This window comes from Coregonus lavaretus (genome assembly GCF_964263955.1).
Source record: "Coregonus lavaretus genome assembly, contig: SUPER_35_unloc_1, whole genome shotgun sequence".
In the NCBI taxonomy this organism is placed as follows: Eukaryota; Metazoa; Chordata; class Actinopteri; order Salmoniformes; family Salmonidae; genus Coregonus; species Coregonus lavaretus.
The window spans coordinates 2802840-2822302 of NW_028167181.1; the positions used below are offsets into that span (position 1 = coordinate 2802840).

Below are 19463 nucleotides of genomic sequence, written 5' to 3' on the forward strand. Positions count from 1 at the left end.
AGAATAATAAATAATATAAATAATTGGTCATTTAGCAGACGCTCTTATCCAGAGCGACTTACAGGAGCAATTAGGGTTAAGTGCCTTGCTCAAGGGCACATCGACAGATTTTTCACCTAGTCGGCTCGGGGATTAGAACCAGCGACCTTTCGGTTACTGGCACAACGCTCTTAACCACTAAGCTACCTGCCGCCAAAGACTGAAAGAAAAAACAGAACAGTCATTTAATCAAGGCCTGGCTGACATGCAGGCTATATCTTAAAATACATAGGGACCTAGCCTAGTGGTTAACCCCATCTGCAAACTTCCTGTTGCCTCTGCTGCCAGCAGACTGTAGCATCCTGTCCCTGTATAGGTTATAAAGCACCACTCTATTCACAGGAGGGAAGAGACAATGCCTATTGGTCCATTGATGGTGGCAGGTGTTTACATTTTAGCAATACATTAAACATATGACCCCATAGAAATTAGCCTATATAGGCCTAGTTTATCTATGGGGGTATTGGCACAAGGGTTAATAATGTGGCAACTTTGAGTTAAAAAGGATTTTCAAACATATATTGGCCTACATAGGCTAACATTTGCCCTTGACCTGCTTGAGTGAGAAAACAGTCATAACAACCAATGTATTTATATAATAGTTTAGACTATGCGCTGGCCTAACCATGTTGTGAGGAGGAGAAGAGAGGCCCAACAGGCTAAACAACAGTCGGGTGTAGCCTAGCCTGGAACCCAAACGTCGCACCATAGTGAACTTCACGCCGTTTGTTTTCCAGGCTGGGATGCAAGCTGAGCCCTCTCAGTTCTAAACAGTGTACACAGATATTCCCAGCGGTGTGGATCTCAGGCTGATGACAGTCCCACAAGGACAGCATGGGAGAATGTAACAGGGTATTTTTAAGACTGGAGTTATGACTGGTATCCAGAGGAGCAGTACCATTAGCTTTGGCAGCTGGATGGGCCTCTATGAGGAGGATCAGCTGGGAGTTTTGAATACAGAGGCTCTCAGATTCTCACTGACTGGGCTTGTTGACAATGGAGGTAGGAAGCCTGTGTTTTTATTGTGACAGTTATATTACCAGCAGGTTAGCGTTTTTCGTCATGAATCTTGTTCTGGAGGCAGCTCTGCAGAGTGGTCACTAGCTAGCACAGCCACAAAGTAATCTAATCTGATTTTAACCCTAGACCTAACCACACTGCTAACCCGAACCTTAAATTTAGACCAAAAAACAAATGTTTGTTTTCATGATTTTTTAAATTGTTATTTATTTATGCAACACCCGAATGGGCTCGGGAGAGGCGAAGGTCGAATCATGCGTCCTCCGAAACATGACTCGCCAAGCCGCGCTGCTTCTTAACACACTGCTCGCTTAACCCGGAAGCCAGCCGCACCAATGTGATTGACGAAAAACCGTTCAATTGACGACCGAAGTCCGCATGCAGGCGCCCGGCCGTCCACAAGGAGTCGCTAAAGCGCGATGAGCCAAGGAAAGCCCCCCGGCCAAACCCTCCCCTAACCGGGACGACGCTAGGCCAATTGTGCGCCGCCCTATGAGAATTTCATAGAATTGCCACATTAAAAAGTCGCAGCCTATCCTCCTCATATAAACAGTCTGCTCCCCTGGCTTTCTCTAATATTTATTTTTTACAAATGTGGGCCATGTCAACCAATTCCTCTACAGCATTACCCCTGGCATCTCGCACCTAAAAAAATAACGTGTGCGTGTGTGGATTATAACGACGAGGCCCAAAGCTTAATCATGTGAGCTCTGCACAATGCCTGGCATAAAGTGCCTAGCCCTAACCTCTGCCTGACTGATCCCAAGCCTGTGTTTGTTTCATCAATCAATAGGCAAGTAAACTCCCCAAACTGATCTCCCCAAACTGATCTCTGATATGTGTGGACCTTAGACACAAGGAAATGTAGGCTGGCAAATCCACTGTATGATTGGGCTTGTTTGACATTACTGCCGACTGACTGACCTACAAATCACCTTGCATCATAACTAACTAGCCTACTAATTATTATTTGTAGATCAGTCAGGCATTCACAATATACCCACAATGCGTCGTGATTTGATACTCTTGAACATGGCCACTGATACATTCTGAAACCCACCTACTCAGTTTTGACTCATGTGTAAATACATTTTTACACCTTTCCACACATTTGGAAACAATTTTTACGTAGTGCTAAGACCTTGGTAAGTTTGTTGTCCAAGTTAAAGGAAACACTGTTGCATTGTGCTCTCTGTAGCTGCCGGAGCATAGTTTACGAGTGCTTGCTCTTTGAGTTAGGCCTGCTTCAAAAAGCACCTGCAGGAAGATGGCATCTTTCCTTTTTTTAAACTGGTGAGTTAATGTAATGTAATGGTCGTTCTTAGATATGAAAGTATTGAAGTTCAGCAGTGATGACGGCGCATGGAAATATGCAGAAAGTAAAGTACAAGCCAATGCACTCCTGAGCTGTTATCAAACCATGACAGATTAGCAATAAGATAGGGGTCTTAAACAATCCTGCCCAGGGACCCCATCCAGGCAAACCAGCGACCTCCATCATACATTAGCAATTTTTTTTTTTAAATAACGTCTTATCAATATCATCAGGTGAATGATAATGGCAAGGAGATTTTAAAGTGAATAGATTTAGTAGATGGTTTTTCATTATTTTGACCTCCCTACATTATAATTAGAGGAGTAAACTAACATAGCCTATTAGCTAGAAGGGTAACTCCAAATACATTTTCGCTAAGAGCACCTGTTTAAACAAACGTTAGCCATGTGTTGGCAAAAATGTATGTCCAATTCAAGAAAGCTTACCAGCAGTCAGTGGCACTTGCCTCACTGGTAGCCTATTTGCGGGTGCTTTTTCAAAGCCTATATCAGATACTCCAGCGAGTGTAATTGGCTCCAAATGAGTGTAATTTGCTCAATATTAGGCGTAATAAAGTTGACATCATTAGAAAGACGTTATTCTCCTCTTTTGTACCGCAGGTATATAATAAAATAAAATATATATTCTGTTGTTGCTAGCGATATTCATAAAGATATTGAAATAATAAAATAAAAACATTTCCACTTATATTAGCAGATCCCCTGCAGTACCCCCAGTTGAATAGGGACGTGCAACTATAGTTTAGCTTCACAGAACATACATTAGTGAAACACAATTGGCAGAAAATAGCTTCATTTTCATCAGATGACAGATGTGCAATGCTATTTGGCTGGCAGCCACAAGTAAATGAGCTTACAATGAAAAAGCAAGGTATTTTTTAGCTTAAACTATGCATGGCCATCATATTTCTAATGTTTATCATAGAACGAATGTAGCCAGCTACATTTCCTAATGTTTTGCTTAAAGTTAATCTTTAAATTTACCGGAGAAAAGTAGGCTGGCTACATCCAGAAAAGTACCAGAGAAAAGTAGTTCCACATCGGTCAGAGCAGTCTGTTGATAGATGAGCATTCACAAACAGGCATTCTGAGTGGAAAGTACAACTGAAGTATGAAATGAGTCTAATTTCCACGGAACATTTTACAAAAACACATGTACTTGAACTGGTGCAGATGCAAAACTTGGTAACAGAATTACAGTTTGTGCCGTCATTCTGTTATCAAACTTTGCATCTGCACTGTTCAAGTAAATGTGTTTTTGGAGTTTCAGTGGAAATTGATAAAAGTAATCCTTGTGCATAGAGTTGTATGGTTTGTTTAACTTCGAAAAATCACTGGTTTTTATTTGACATACATTTGAAAGTGAAAAATCTCAGTCTCTGAAAAAATAAATATATATATCAGCATCACAGTTAACGTGGAATTGCCCATGTCAGATACCTCACCTAGACTGACCTAATTCAAAAGCTTAGAGACGTCTCAAATTTGACCCAATCCATGCCTTGCTTTGACAACAGACACTTGAGTAGAGAGAAACATAATGGTGCTTTATGAGTAGGTCTAATCATCCCTAGACACTAGCCTGCTATGCCAAAGGCCCTCTAATTCCCTTCGTGATGGTGTTCATTCAAGTGTTTTACCTTTTAACCACTGAAGTGGGGTCAGGAGGAATGTGACAGACAGAGGCAGTATTTTGGGATGTCTCCGTGGTTTATGGAGTAACAAGAGTCACAGCTCGTCTTGGAGTGGGTGACTACAACTAGGCTACATTACACAGGGGGAGAGGAGACGACCTCTCACACATTATTGCATGTGAGCCGCAGCAGCGTGCTTCCTTCCTCAGACGGGCTGACTGACTGGTACAAGGCTCAACAAGAGCTCTGACCACAGCTTTTTGCAGCCTTGTGCCTAACTGCTATAAACACACCAGGGCACAAGGTTTATCATCTGTTGCAGACAAAACCCACCAACCAAGAAAGACACTTGAAGTAGTCTAACACTTTGAGAGGCTCAAATCTCGAAAAAGTTAAGATTCGTTAAGACTAAATAACAATTGGCTGCTGAACCTGTACCCCATAAAGCAAAGGATTGGGCATTACTGCAGTAATGTCAAAGCTATTCATGTTCCCCCCTATCATGTCAGTTGTTGTTGAGATCTGGAGGCTCCTTGTTTGTCTCCTTTACACAGTGAACATCACCTTCTAGACAGACTAACGATTGTTTCCCCTAAGGAGTTGATCATCCAGTAGAGTGGTAGTCCCAGTGATGTAAATATGAACTGTGGTAGTAAAGTATGGGTTAGTAGCCTCCAAGCAGTGTTGTCAAAACAGAGGTATGGCCAACATGTCAGCCAGGTCATTATTTTGGAAGCAAACATACGCTGTCCAACATAGAAATTCGCTTTGTATCGACCGTGGAACTCCGGAGTGAGTCCAAACCACTTGGAGAGGGATCCAGACCTCTGAATCTGGCCAGTCCTTCCCTCTCTCAGACTCTCATTGAGCCAAATTACCGCCTAGAAAATCAGGTTTCCCACTGATTAGTTTGACCAGCTTTCATCCTCAGTCACTCCCAGCTCCCACCGAGGGCATTCCATCCAGACAGCCTAACTAACCTGTTGCTAGATCAGAGTCTGCCAGTACCACAGCGGGCATCAGCGCTGTGTCTGTCTGTTGTGCAGGCTGATCCAGAGCCAGTGTTTGTCTCAGCCCCAGGGATATATGAAGAGATATTCTACTTAACAGAGCCACAGTGTCTTGTTACCTTTTGACATATGCAATAGAAACCTCATTAACATGGTATTGCTACAGTATTTCCCCGTTGTGTTGTTAGCTACTATTATGGTGCTTCTCCAGGTACTTTAGCTCCGGTTGGCTAGCTCAACTGGCTTAGGCTAAATGTCAATGCCATGGTGATGCAGTTTTAAGGTGTGCTTCATTTGTGCAACCTGAAGCAAATCAAACACTACGACACCCTATGTGTAGCCTACTATCTGTATGTGGCAACTCTTACCAGATAATACGCCTATCTCCAACTAATCTTGAGGTTTCACTCTATTGTGTAAAAACAACTACTATGCATTCTGGATACAGTTGAACTGAATGAACCCCTCAACACGTTTAACTAACGCAGGAAAACACGTTTTGACAACATGCCACAATACCCTGAGGAAGTGTCTCTACAGCCTACACCGTATACTGTATCTGTAGTGAAGTCGGGGCGCCATTTTGTTACAGCAGCGTCACATCAGCAGAGAGAAATCACTTAAAGGCCAGATTCAGAGTTGAGATTAGAGCACAGAACAGACTAAATTCCTTTATGTCATTATAGGCTATAGGATAATGCTGTATGACATCCCAGACAAGCACACGCTTTCCCATGAAAGCATTCCTTTAAAGGTCCAAAGGACGCCCGTAAAAGAAATGATGCATTCTTTAACGACAGATAAGAGAGGAGTGCCTTGAAGTCCTCAGCTGAGTGAAGGAAGACACTCTGTGGAGGGAGCTAGACATGAGTCAAGTGGGCAACACTGAACACTAGATACAGTGGGGGAAAAAAAGTATTTAGTCAGCCACCAATTGTGCAAGTTCTCCCACTTAAAAAGATGAGAGAGGCCTGTAATTTTCATCATAGGTACACGTCAACTATGACAGACAAATTGAGATTTTTTTTCTCCAGAAAATCACATTGTAGGATTTTTTATGAATTTATTTGCAAATTATGGTGGAAAATAAGTATTTGGTCACCTACAAACAAGCAAGATTTCTGGCTCTCACAGACCTGTAACTTCTTCTTTAAGAGGCTCCTCTGTCCTCCACTCGTTACCTGTATTAATGGCACCTGTTTGAACTTGTTATCAGTATAAAAAGACACCTGTCCACAACCTCAAACAGTCACACTCCAAACTCCACTATGGCCAAGACCAAAGAGCTGTCAAAGGACACCAGAAACAAAATGGTAGACCTGCACCAGGCTGGGAAGACTGAATCTGCAATAGGTAAGCAGCTTGGTTTGAAGAAATCAACTGTGGGAGCAATTATTAGGAAATGGAAGACATACAAGACCACTGATAATCTCCCTCGATCTGGGGCTCCACGCAAGATCTCACCCCGTGGGGTCAAAATGATCACAAGAACGGTGAGCAAAAATCCCACAACCACACGGGGGGACCTAGTGAATGACCTGCAGAGAGCTGGGACCAAAGTAACAAAGCCTACCATCAGTAACACACTACGCCGCCAGGGACTCAAATCCTGCAGTGGCAGACGTGTCCCCCTGCTTAAGCCAGTACATGTCCAGGCCCGTCTGAAGTTTGCTAGAGTGCATTTGGATGATCCAGAAGAGGATTGGGAGAATGTCATATGGTAAGATGAAACCAAAATATAACCTTTTGGTAAAAACTCAACTCGTCGTGTTTGGAGGACAAAGAATGCTGAGTTGCATCCAAAGAACACCACACCTACTGTGAAGCATGGGGGTGGAAACATCATGCTTTGGGGCTGTTTTTCTGCAAAGGGACCAGGACGACTGATCCGTGTAATGGAAAGAATGAATGGGGCCATGTATCGTGAGATTTTGAGTGAAAACCTCCTTCCGTCAGCAAGGGCATTGAAGATGAAACGTGGCTGGGTCTTTCAGCATGACAATGATCCCAAACACAACGCCCGGGCAACGAAGGAGTGGCTTCGTAAGAAGCATTTCAAGGTCCTGGAGTGGCCTAGCCAGTCTCCAGATCTCAACCCCATAGAAAATCTTTGGAGGGAGTTGAAAGTCCGTGTTGCCCAGCGACAGCCCCAAAACATCACTGCCGTGAGGAGATCTGCATGGAGGAATGGGCCAAAATACCAGCAACAGTGTGTGAAAACCTTGTGAAGACTTACAGAAAACGTTTGACCTGTGTCATTGCCAACAAAAGGGTATATAACAAAGTATTGAGAAACTTTTGTTATTGACCAAATACTTATTTTCCACCATAATTTGCAAATAAATTCATTAAAAATCCTACAATGTGATTTTCTGGATTTCTTTTTCTCATTTTGTCTGTCATAGTTGACGTGTATCTATGATGAAAATTACAGGCCTCTCTCATCTTTTTAAGTGGGAGAACTTGCACAATTGGTGGCTGACTAAATACTATTTTTCCCCACTGTATGATATCGATCTCAAGTTATACTATCATGACAAAGTATATTAGGAAACAAAGGAAGGGCGTAGTGTGGATGGATGCACTGTAGATAACCCTGTGCTTAAATGGCAACTTGGTCATCCTTCTGGTTTCTCACACTTCTCTTTCAGGCCTATTCCTTTCCATTCCATTCCATGTGGACTGTTCCATGAAAGTCCTGTTTCCTCTCCTCTCTTTCTCTGATGAAGGCGGAGGGTTCAAGGTCACAGTACAAAGTAAGAGAATGCACATGGGATGGTGATGTCATCGGAATTCAACAGTTCAGTTGACATTGGCTTGATTAGCCTCATGTGTGGTGTGTGTCCTCACCTTGAGTCCCTCCCATTGATTCCTACTCTGGTTACAGCTACAGTGGTGTAACTGACTGACTACATCCTTCCCTCTGTCCATATTCCTCTCTTTCCCTCCCAGAGGGGTGGGTACTAGCTGAGATAGGACGGTACGAGCCTCTGTGAAGAAAGCAGCTAGCTCAACCATTACATAACACCCTTCACCCTAGCATTCTTACATCATTTGTAATCCTCGAAAGGGGGGAAAAAACTAAATCTGGCAACCGCATATGTTTGGTCGTATCACGGCCAAAGACAATTGCACAGAGCAGCAGCAGGCACACATCAATGAGATATCATCAGCGGAGCAACAACAAATGTGACAGGCGAGAGGTCTGCATTTATTCGATCCCAGAGATAACGGATATCCTACTGTGAGAGAACAAATACCAAAAACACCCGAACTTTCACCAAAGGCCCAAGGCAAAGACATCCTGTTCCTGGTCCTAGCCATGCTGCCTTTTAAAGCAAGGCATTTCAGTAAAATAAGCAAGGCATTTCAGTTCAAACCTGGGAACTGTTGACTTTTAGCCCCACCACTTGTCTGTGTAAAAACCAGAGACCCCGCTTGGCTGTGTGAGTCATGATGCCACGACCTTCCGTTCATCTGTTATAGCAAGCCAAGTTTCCTCTAACAGGAAAAACGTGTGAAAAGGGGCCAAGCGAGAGATGTGACAAACACTTGTTGCCCTCTGTGTGTGTGTGTGCCTATTAAGCCGGGGAGGGGGGGGGGTACTCTTTAAAGGCTGTGCTATTCAAATCTAGGTGTAGTTGTCAAGAGAGCACAGAAGTGGCCCTACACTAGATGAGGACTAGACCAGACTACAAAATGGAAGAAATAATCTACAGTAGAGCCTCTTTGAACCTAAGTGCTGTAGAATGTGCCAACAAAGTGCTATGACTGCATGATTGTGTTCACACTTAGCTAGAGCTGGGCTTTATACCGTATTTAACCATATACCGGTACTGATGCACGGACCAGATTGGGTTTTTTACTTTACCTTCTATAACGGTATTTGAATGTTAAGTCTGTTAAATGTGATACGCCGTGTGTAAAGTCCAGTTCTATAGTTGACTTTGCTACTTCAGTCATCCCTTTCCACGCTCTATGCCAGTTACCACACAGACCTAGCCCCGCCCTAACCAACATTTGGTTAAAAATAAGGCCTTGATTGTTTGCCCATATCGTGCAGCCCTCCTTGGCAGTGTGGAAATGATCTCAAATGAGTGCAGGAAATCCAGAAATGTATGAAAATGCTGAAAAGTATTTTTGGTTGAAGTTAAATTGAACAGTATAAAACAATCAGAATGGAGAAAGACCCATTGAAATCACTTAGAATGTATGTGTTGACACCCTAGGGTCACGCACTAATCATAACGCAAATTTAGAACTTTGATTATTCAAAAAGATCAAATACCGTCCACATGTTTTTTAATACCGTGATATGATATTTGGGCCATATCGCCCAGCCCCACACTTAGCCTCACTTAGACATTCATCAGCATAATCCGACTGCTTATTCATGCTTAATTCAACCTCACCCTACAGCGTACTGCAACCTGTTACACGTTTGTGCTGGACCTTCAGTACCACACTATTGTACAGCAGCGGAAATACAACCGCCAAGCTAGTTCAAGTCCGGACAAAAACACCCGAAAAGTCCCATAGTGAATTCAATGAAGCCATGACAAGCACCAAGCTAGTAGGACTAATGCGTGTTTTGACGCATCCTTTATAAAGTTTCCTGGACTGCCAATGTGACACACTCCATGGCACAGCTGTTCTGAGGGAGGACTGACTGGGGAGGGTGGTTGTGAAGCTGAAAAACAGCTCAGTGCATCTTAAGTGTTGAAGTGACCTCACCTCAGACTGTAGCAGGGCGGGTGAATCATTAATACATTTGCCTCACAGACACAGTAGATGTATTCATGATATTTTTCTCAGCAAAGCTGAATTTCCTGAGATGGTATTCCCAAGTAGGCTAGGTTTTGGATCTGTAATGGTTGGCCCACTGTGTAGCTGCAGCCTAATCAAAACTACTGTACTTTCTAAACTCTACCAACTGAAAAATAACTCTCCACTAATCTAGTCCTTGTAGTAGGCACAGTAAAGCCTAACCCCTTTACCCGTATGGGTAGAAAGTATCAAACAATAGCAACTAGAACAGCCAACACAAACACATTCATCTTACTCCATCGATCCATACAAATGTGGATCAGAAGTTTTTCTGTCAAAGATTCATTGACATTTAGTTGTATATTTTCAACAAAGTCCACGCTGTGTTCATTGTGAGCACAGTGTTTGTTATGATTACTACAGAGGGGTATACTACAAAGCAGGATCAAGGAGTTAGCCAGCTTATCTGATGTGCCACTTGGGTCAGCCTTCATCAACAGGAAGAGCGAGAGAGCTGCTGGGCCCAGGGCCTCACTAGAGCCAATGGACTGTGTTTACACGGCCATGCCTTTCCCCAATCCTTCCTGTTCCACTCGCCCATCTTTCCAGTCAGAATCCACGCTCCGCTCTGCTCCGTTCCACTCACAGGCCCCACCATTTCCCTCTCTGGAGGCCTCCCTCGTTCCCCTCTCTCTAGTTTGTTCAGAGTTGAGTTTTTTTCTTTTTCTTACCCTGTCAATCTTTCATGGTATTACTCTTCATGACAACAGCAGCATTACCTCATTTCTACCCTTAGGGTTCTTGAACGTCAAAACATGTCTAAAAAAAGGTCAGCAGTGAGTTATTTCTCCCCCAAAATTCCAGGATCTCCTTGGAGTTACTTTTATCTCCCAGCCCCTGTACTTCCAATAATAGACAACTACGACAGGATCTTAATCTGTGAGAACGCCAGCTTTCACTCTGACTGGTCAAATTAGTCGCATAGGCCGAGTGAGATATCCCTGTCCTTGTGGTCACATTTCTAGACCTCAGCATAGGGAGTAGCTTCAGGCGGATATGGCCCATCTGGTTACACCTTGAAGGTAACCTTCATTGACTCAGGCATTTGAAACAATGGTTTTAAATCAGTTCATAAAGTTACAGGTGTTCAGAGCCACCCAAGGGAAGGAGGGTGGAGCCCCCAGCAAACTGAAACACCTGCACCATAAAAACGGACTCCTTAGCATCAAACCCAGGTAATATATGCTGGTATCAGTTACATAGGAGAACCTCCTGTTGATTCCAACAGAGTGAGATGGATGGAAAAAGTTCCTCCTGCATGACCTCACGTCTGTGCTAATGCGATTTTAATGAAAGATTGTGATGTGGCTCTTTGGCAGAATCAGTAATATGATTATAGGGGAGCGAGCCTGGGCAGCTCGCCAGACCGAATCATGGCCATACACTCGCTCTGGCCTGCCTGCCAACACATAGCAAAAGCTGCAAAACCTCCTGGCGTGTTTCTTTTTACAGGGAAAATGATGTGGGGAAGGAAAAGACAAAACATCTTAATTTGTGAGTGGACATCAGTTGACCAGAGGAAGTCCAGCTATTGCCATGGTGGACTGAACATAACCCGCCCGTCACGTCAGCACAAACTGATTGCCTGGTTTTGTTTCACACGACAGCTTGAGACTTCCTTTCTCAATGGCCTTATCTAATAAAAGTAGTGAGGAATATGAGGTAGGGCTGGGTGAGATGGCTTAAAAATCATATCTTGATATTTTCAAACTAATGGGGGAGTCACGATATACACTGAGTGTACAAAACATTAGGAACACCTTCCTCAATTCGTCGGGGCATGGACTCTACAAGGCGTCGAAAGCGTTCCACATGGATGCTGGCCCATGTTGACTCCAATGCTTCCCACAGTTGTGCCAAGTTGGCCGGATGTCCTTTGGGTGGTGGACCATTCTTGACACAAACAGCAAACTGTTGAGCATGAAAAACCCAGTAGCGTTGCAGTTCTTGACACACTCAAACCAGTGAGCCTGGCACCTACTACCATACCCCGTTCAAAGGCAGTTAAATATCTTGTCTTGCCCGTTCACCCTCTGAATGGCACACATACACAATCCATGTCGCAATTGTCTCAAGGCTTATTTAACCTGTCTCCTCCCCTTCATCTACACTGATTGAAGTGGATTTAACAATTGACATCAATAAGGGATCATAGCTTTCACCTGAATTCACCTGATCAGTCTATGTCATGGAAAGAGACAGTGTATATCTTGTTTTTTTCAAAGTTATGGGCGATTCACAATATATATCTGAATTCTCTCTAAATACGCTTTGTTGCACAATTAATGATCAATTCACTGCATTTCAAACAGTTGGGAATAATCTAATGAATTTAGTGCTTGTTAAAATTATACCTAGGCTAAATATAAGCCTTCAACAGTAAGACCCACTAATTTAATTACTTTATCAAAATAGTTTAGTGTTTTTTTTGCAACAATAACTGATCTGGCTTTGAAGTCTATGAAAATGCCCTTTTTGTTGCAAATTTTACCAGAACAATGCACAACAACCAATAATGACCAACTTCTGGTAGTAGGCATTATAGAAAATGAACACAGGTCTCATAAACACTCTCTCAAGCATAAGCCCACCTGCTAGTGCAGGGGTAGGCAACCCTGTTGCCGGAGTGCCGCAGGTACTGCCGGATTTTGTTCCAACTAGGCACCACACCTGACCAACTGAGCTAATTGATCAGTAATTGCCTAAATTCAACACACCTGGTCTTCCAGGTTTGTTAAATCAAAAACATGAAGCGTCTGCGGCACTGCATGACCAGGGTTGCCTACCCCTGTGCTAGTGAGCAGCCAGTTAAACTTTATATTTAAAGTCTAGCCAACTTGGATCTATTCGCTTGCTAACAAGGTAGAACAGTTGAACTGTTATGAATACACCCTCCTGTCTGTCTCCAACTGTTTGAACAACATAGGCTGTTCACTTTGTTTAGATCAAGTGGCCTAACCGAATAAGAAGACGCTTGTTTCTCTGAATGAGAACGAGTTGCCAATGCCTTATATGTGTCTTTTTATGCTCATTGCACATTTATAAAACACAGACTAGACAGTTAACACATAAGTCTGTCTAAAATGCTGCTAGCGGTACCACAATGTTGCGTGCGACAAACTGAGCATTATTTTCCACAATCATGTTCATTGACACTCCCGTTTTAGTAGTTCCTACTCTGTTCTACATTTTAGGAGTTGAGACATAAAAAGGGCATGTTAAAGGTTAAGTTCTCCTCTATTACAGTAAAATTACATCTTGATAGGTTTCGGTTTCCATATGACCGAATATGTTGGACCAAATCTCAAATGCAAATAGAGAGTTGAAACTGCTTGTTGTAAGAGAGGAAGAAGATGCTCTTTCGTCGTTGTTGTTGTGAGTGGCAGGGGAGGGGCATGGTGTCTGTGTGCGAGTGGGAAGGTGCATAGTTCTCACAGCACTGAAGGAGCGAAGGACACGAGACCAAAAAGACAAATCCACATAAAAATGAAAACCTTGATTCTTGCCATACAGGCATTTGGAACATTGCGCTAAAACATTAATTCAAATTAATTCGATATATCGCCCAGACCTAATATGAGATACCATTATCAGAAATCAAGACTGAGTTTTAGTGGGTAATATTTCTCACAAGACAAAGCTCCCATGGAGATTTCAGGATGTTCCTTGAAAAGCAGACATATTTCTCAATGATGACCAATGAGAGAAACTAACCCTTAACATAATATATAGATTTTCTATTGTGTTATTGATTGTATGTTTTGTTTACCAAATGTGTAACTGTGTTGTTGTTGTTGTTTTTACCGCACTGCTTTGCTTTATCTTGGCCAGGTCGCAGTTGTAAATGAGAACTTGTTCTCAACTGGCTTACCTGGTTAAATAAAAAAATCTAATTGAAGGGTTAAAAAAAAAGTGACTGACATGTAGAGTTGAGTTGGGTAACAGGGGGTACAGAGCGGGTAAAGTTCCTATGGAGGAAACCACTTGAAAACAGGAGCACATCCCCTGGCCTGTTCCTCCTCTAGTGGGTACTTCCATGTCACAGGCTAGCTCCCTGGCTAAAGGCCCTGTTTGCACGTTTCCTTCCAAATAAATCAAGGACTTTCCAGTGCGGGACATCCTTTCAGGAGTAGGACTGGGAGGAGTGGAGGGGGAGTGGCCCAGGGCCAAAGCTGGACAAGAGTAACTTGGGATTTTGGAACTTGAGCAAGACCCAGGGAATTCCACTTGAAGATCCTACAGCAGTGACTGGCCTAAGAGAGAGCTCAACATTCCTCCTACCTAGTCCCTACCTTATTCAAACTTCAGCCTTCATCTAGCCTGGTTTCAGATCTGTTTCATCTTGTTCTTGATATCGTGTCTAGTTTTGAAGTGTTGACAGATTTCATGTCAATGCTAATATGGCAAAACATTTGCTAGCTAGCTAACCAACAACTGTAATTATATATTTGAGAGAAAACAAGTGCTCATTGTGCAAATGTATGTTTTCAATAAACATTGGAGACTAAATATAGTTTACATGTCAACAATCTAAGCTAACACCGTCTGTTTTGCCCCATAGATGAGCACCCGTCGATTTTGTTGCTCAACAACCAACCAGTCTATTGACTGCAGTCTGTCTCACGACACCAAGCAGCTGTCAGTTGATGCTCTGCTGTGTCTTAAACACAGTTGATCTAAGTCAATGTAATGTAATGAGAGCTTGGCGTTGGCTCGTGGCTGTGACTCCACTCAGAGAAGTGAGTGAGTGCACAAAGCTGACACTGTATACACTGTGGAGCAGTTTAGAGGCGTAAGTGACTAGTAAAGACACCACATGCCACTTTCCACGGGCACAGACTCCGCCGATCCCATCATATTTACAAGACTTAGCCAGAAATCCCTTAATAAGGACATAACACCAGGTACACACTGCTTCCTAAAATAAACTGTGTTCTTGCTCTCAGACACGAAGATGATCTTGACCCTCCGTTCAACCCACTTTATATCTACTACAATCACGTGTCTAGCTAGCTAGCTAAGGAGTCTAAGGCTATAGTGAAGAGCAGCCAGATACTGTAAGCACAGGGCTAGGCCTACAAGTCAAAGTTGATGCACAGCCAACTGCCACATGCCTGATTTTTACAAAAATCGTTTTTGTCATTTAGCAGACGCCCTTATCCAGAGTGAATTACAGGAGCAATTAGGGTTAAGTGCCTTTCTCAACGGGACATTTACAGATTTTTCACCTAGTTGGCTCGGGGATTCAAACCAGCAACCTTTTGGTTACTGGCCTAACGCCCTTAACCGCTAGGCTCCCTGCTGCTGTTTTGCTCTGTCTCTTGGCAGTTGAGTAATGTCAGAATGATTTGGTAGACATCTACAACACTAATACCCTTACCGATTTCTGTTCAGTTCCATGAAATAAACACAGTAGCCTATTCACTGATTTTACATTCTAAAGGGGTTGTCATCAAGTAGGATATTAAATCTGCTCTGCTTGTGGTCTTTGGTCTCAACAAAGGTCTTCAAAAGAAGGCCTGTTACTAGGGTCCTATTCGGAATCACGGAATCCAGACATTAAAACAGATTTCAACAATATTAAAACATGTATTGAACTTAGTTGGAAATCAACTAAATGTACTGAACTTATTAGAAAATTAATTAATTTGCCCAAGTTAATAATAAGTCATGAACAAAATGAATCAGTGCGTTGTATTTCTCTGCAACTTTCTGAAACGGCACAGTGCTGATGCGGTGCATGCGCATGTCTACACTGTGTAGCCGTTGGCGATGAAGCTAATGATAACAGTCTTCTGGTAGAGATGGAAAGACTTTCCCAAAAACCTTTTCAATTACATGTTAACTAAAAAGTAGCCCATGCCTACCTGGCAGAATGATATCATGATTATTTGCATCAATCCAGTGGCCATTTGTTTAGCAAATTCTGCAATCACGAGGGCTACAGAAACATCACTAACCAAAAATATTCTCTGGCTGGTGCTCACTTGCATTACAAGGGTAACTACACCAAATAATATCGAAATTTCTTAAATTTTTCCCAGACCTCAAAAGTAGTCTCTTGTTGTGGTTTAAGCATTGTTGTAGACTTATAACATCCAATTTTGTTATTTTTCAATCAAAATAAATATTTATTTAAGTGTGATTTTTTTGAGCAAAAACTGGGAAAGCGGAAACCTGGATAAAAAAACTGAGAAAAAAAACTGATTTTATAGGGCCCGATGTTACCAGCAAAACATAGTCCCACTTCAACACAATGCCTGCCATAAATACATCCACTGAGCCCCCTGCAGAGAGCCAGCCTAGCAGGGTGATGCTCCATGTGGAGGCCAATGGTGTGTGCTGCCTGCCTGACACCTTTCTATTCTAGAACCTTCAATTCTTTGGAATAACAATAGACCTAGGGTACATCAAATATATGTTATTGTTACAGTTGTGAAGTGCAGCAGCAGGGCTCTCAGATGTCATCCCTCCTGCCTAAATACACAACTATGTTTATTTTCTTACAGTGGCAGTGTGGCCTACTGCAAATTAACCTCTGAAACACTATTTTTAGTCCAATGCACGGAAGGTTAAGAAGTTGACCTATTCAGGCTGCATCACGGATTGTAGTGAACCGACGAAATCAACACTTAACAAGCTCATCACTGGCTTCTAATGAGACCAGTAGAGTACCAGTTACACTAGGAAGGGACAATCAATTGTCAAAGCAAGCAAGCAAGCAAGCAAGCAAGCAAGCAAGCAATCTCTCCTGGTCTGAACAACTAATTGTGTGGGCAACCTACTGCTACACTACTCTGCATTGTATTAAAGCTCACATGCAATGTGAATAACAGAGGTGGTTATATTCCAAACAGTCTGTCTGAGGCTGCCCCAGAGGGTTCCGCTGCACATGCTGGTTCCTGATAACTCCCAAAATGGCCTGCAAAACAGAGAGGCCCGTCTGTGAAAGTCACATGTTACTCCTTATTTTTAGAAATATTCTGTCTCTTCACTGGCTTTTCCAAGTGGAACATTCAATCTCTCTTTGCACCTGGAAAAGGAGAGATGAAAGTACTTCCGTGCTTTTTGGAGTGTAATGAAGAACGCATTGGCATGCCTTGCTAGAAATCCTTCATTTAAGAATGACAAGGAAACCTCAGAGGCTTGTAGTGGGCTAAAAGCAGTACGCTAATACAGCAACACAACAGTTGCATACTAACGAAATATAGTTAATCAGCTAACATCAGTGACTAAATGTTTATGTTTTAATCAGTTTGTCTGGCAGATATCACTGGTGTCTCTTCAGGGCTTTGTTTCAGAAATGAACAGGTAGCTGATTGCCTCGATTAACCTGTACCGCCCCCCACCTTGACTCGGTACCGGTACGCCTGTATATAGCCTCGTTATTGTTATTTTATGGTGTTACTTTTTACTTTAGTTTATTTAGTAAATATTTTCTTAACTCCATTTCTTGAACTGCGTTGTTGGTTAAGGGCTTGTAAGTAAGCATTTCACGGTAAGGTCTACACCTGTTGTATTCAGCGCATGTGACAAATACAATTAGATTTGTCAATACCGGAGTTTACAAGTCACCAGACCAATCTGACAGACCCAACCCACTGGGCTAGAATGCATGGAGATTATTATATTTACCCAGGTGAAGGTGTGTGTACAAAATTCAACCTTGTCACAAACCCATAAGTAATTTGGATAAGCTATTGCCTCTAAATTATTTCTTCAAGGAAAATACTTTTCATTTTTTCAAAGGACTCCACATGAATCGTGTTTTGGCCTCTAGACAATGCGTGAACGTTAACATCTGGGGATTTTTGCAAGTTCATGCACACCAATTGGGCTGACAACAGACCTCACCTGTCAGCAATGCGTTACAGTTTATTGAATAATGAAGGCATTGTTTCCAGAACTGACTACTGGTCCGTGTACAAAATGTTGAACACAGCTGTTTAGGGAAACAAACTTTTGGTAGCTATAAACAAAGTTTAGGGCGATGGATACAGCTGGTTGCAAGCAAAGAGTGCGCCATAACGTTATAACCTTAACCATATAACTTGCACAGTCCTAGAGGCAAACTTGGAACTGCTTAGGGAGGGACCTGTCAACTAGCTAGTTAGCCAGCAACTCAATATAACCATCCCAGGGCAATAAACTCAACTTCATAAAAACTTACGTTTTGTGGCATTGATGAGATTCTTTCCATCCTTGTAGAGTTCCTTGATAAATCTGTTGGTTTTATCCAACTCGGCCTCGTGCGCCTTTATTTTCTCCCTGAAACCGGGACTGTCCAGGTAGCATTCGCTAAACTCCAACGGGTGTAATCCCATGTCTGTAACGTTAGCTAGTTGTCTAGTTCAGCTAGCTAGCATAAGAAACTGTAAAGCTGCTTTATAAAAACCACGCAATAAATAATTAGCCACCACCAACAAGTTGCTTGGTGTCAAGCGAAACTGAGAAAAGTAACGTTAACCAACTAAAAACTGATTTTTAGGGTGGGCAACTGGCTTGTGCTGTCCTCTAACTCGCTAGCTAGCAAACGTTAGCTACGTTTTGCTAGCTAGTGTTCCCAAATCATAACGTGTTGGCTGACTTGCTAACTACTAGTAGCTAACTACAGCTTATTCACGAAGAAAATTGGCTAGCATGGTACTAGTAGTTGAAAAGGCGTGTGGCATTCCTAAATTAGCAACTGTTTTGTTAGAGCTTGTTTAAGAGTAACAGCAAAGCATTATTTAGGTCGGAAAAACGTATTGTGTCAATCCAAGTTGTAGTCCACGTCGTCCAGTGCAGACATTCAATTGACAGTCGAAATAAAACAATTCTCTTTGACAGTAGTAGGCGTGTAGCGCCTCAAGTCCTCCTCCGCGGACGCGGGATAGGGCGTTTATCCCATTGGCTTCCACCCACCTTCTGATTAATTCATACATTGCCCACAATGTAAAATATTTACATTTTCTACAAAATACATACTTATAATACATCTAGCTGGTGTCCGTTTTTTATTATAATATTTCAGACGCTCTAAATTGATTTTCTTAACTCAGAATATCCACAATTTTTACACGTGGAATCATGGAAGACATCTTTGTTCCTACTCGTACTTATTTACACAACGGACATGTGCTGCATTTGTTATTATTCCAAAGACAGTACAGTATAAAGACAGACAGAAACTGCTACTCCAATAGAAATCCCGCTTGTAGGATAGCGACGTTGGCTAGCTAAACCCATGAGTAAAACACGTCATCGGGTCGAACGGTCGTTTCGCGCCGAACTGCGCATGTGCACGCCGTCAAATCAAAGGCACTCCTTCGATATAAAGTTGTTTTTGACGAAAATGAAGACGTGTCAGTTTTTCACGTTCACGAGGTTGGAGTAAACATGTTCAACTACTTGAGACGTCTTGAATCTAGGTTGTGCCTTTAGATGTCGAGAAATTTAACAGCTAAGGAAGAATTTTTCACTTCTCTTACTGATTTCTCAAACCCCAAACCCCGACCTGGTCTGTTTTCAAGTACAGAGGAAAGTCGGGGAGGGGAGGACGGCAGGAAGGGACAGAAGAGAGGAGGCTATATTTGCAAGATTAAGGGTGGGACACAGC

At 42.6% G+C, this 19463-nt stretch overlaps 1 protein-coding gene across 1 annotated transcript in view; it reads right to left on the reverse strand.

The window, feature by feature from the left end:
- The window catches only part of arhgap10 (Rho GTPase activating protein 10), a 61778-nt gene extending 43088 nt beyond the window's left edge, over positions 1-18690 (reverse strand). The window contains exon 1 of the mRNA XM_084188508.1: positions 18036-18690. Within this exon, the coding sequence (XP_084044634.1) occupies positions 18036-18189 (154 nt within the window). The 5' untranslated portion in view covers positions 18190-18690. The remainder of the gene's footprint in view (positions 1-18035) is intronic.
- Positions 18691-19463: the final 773 nt, after the last annotated feature.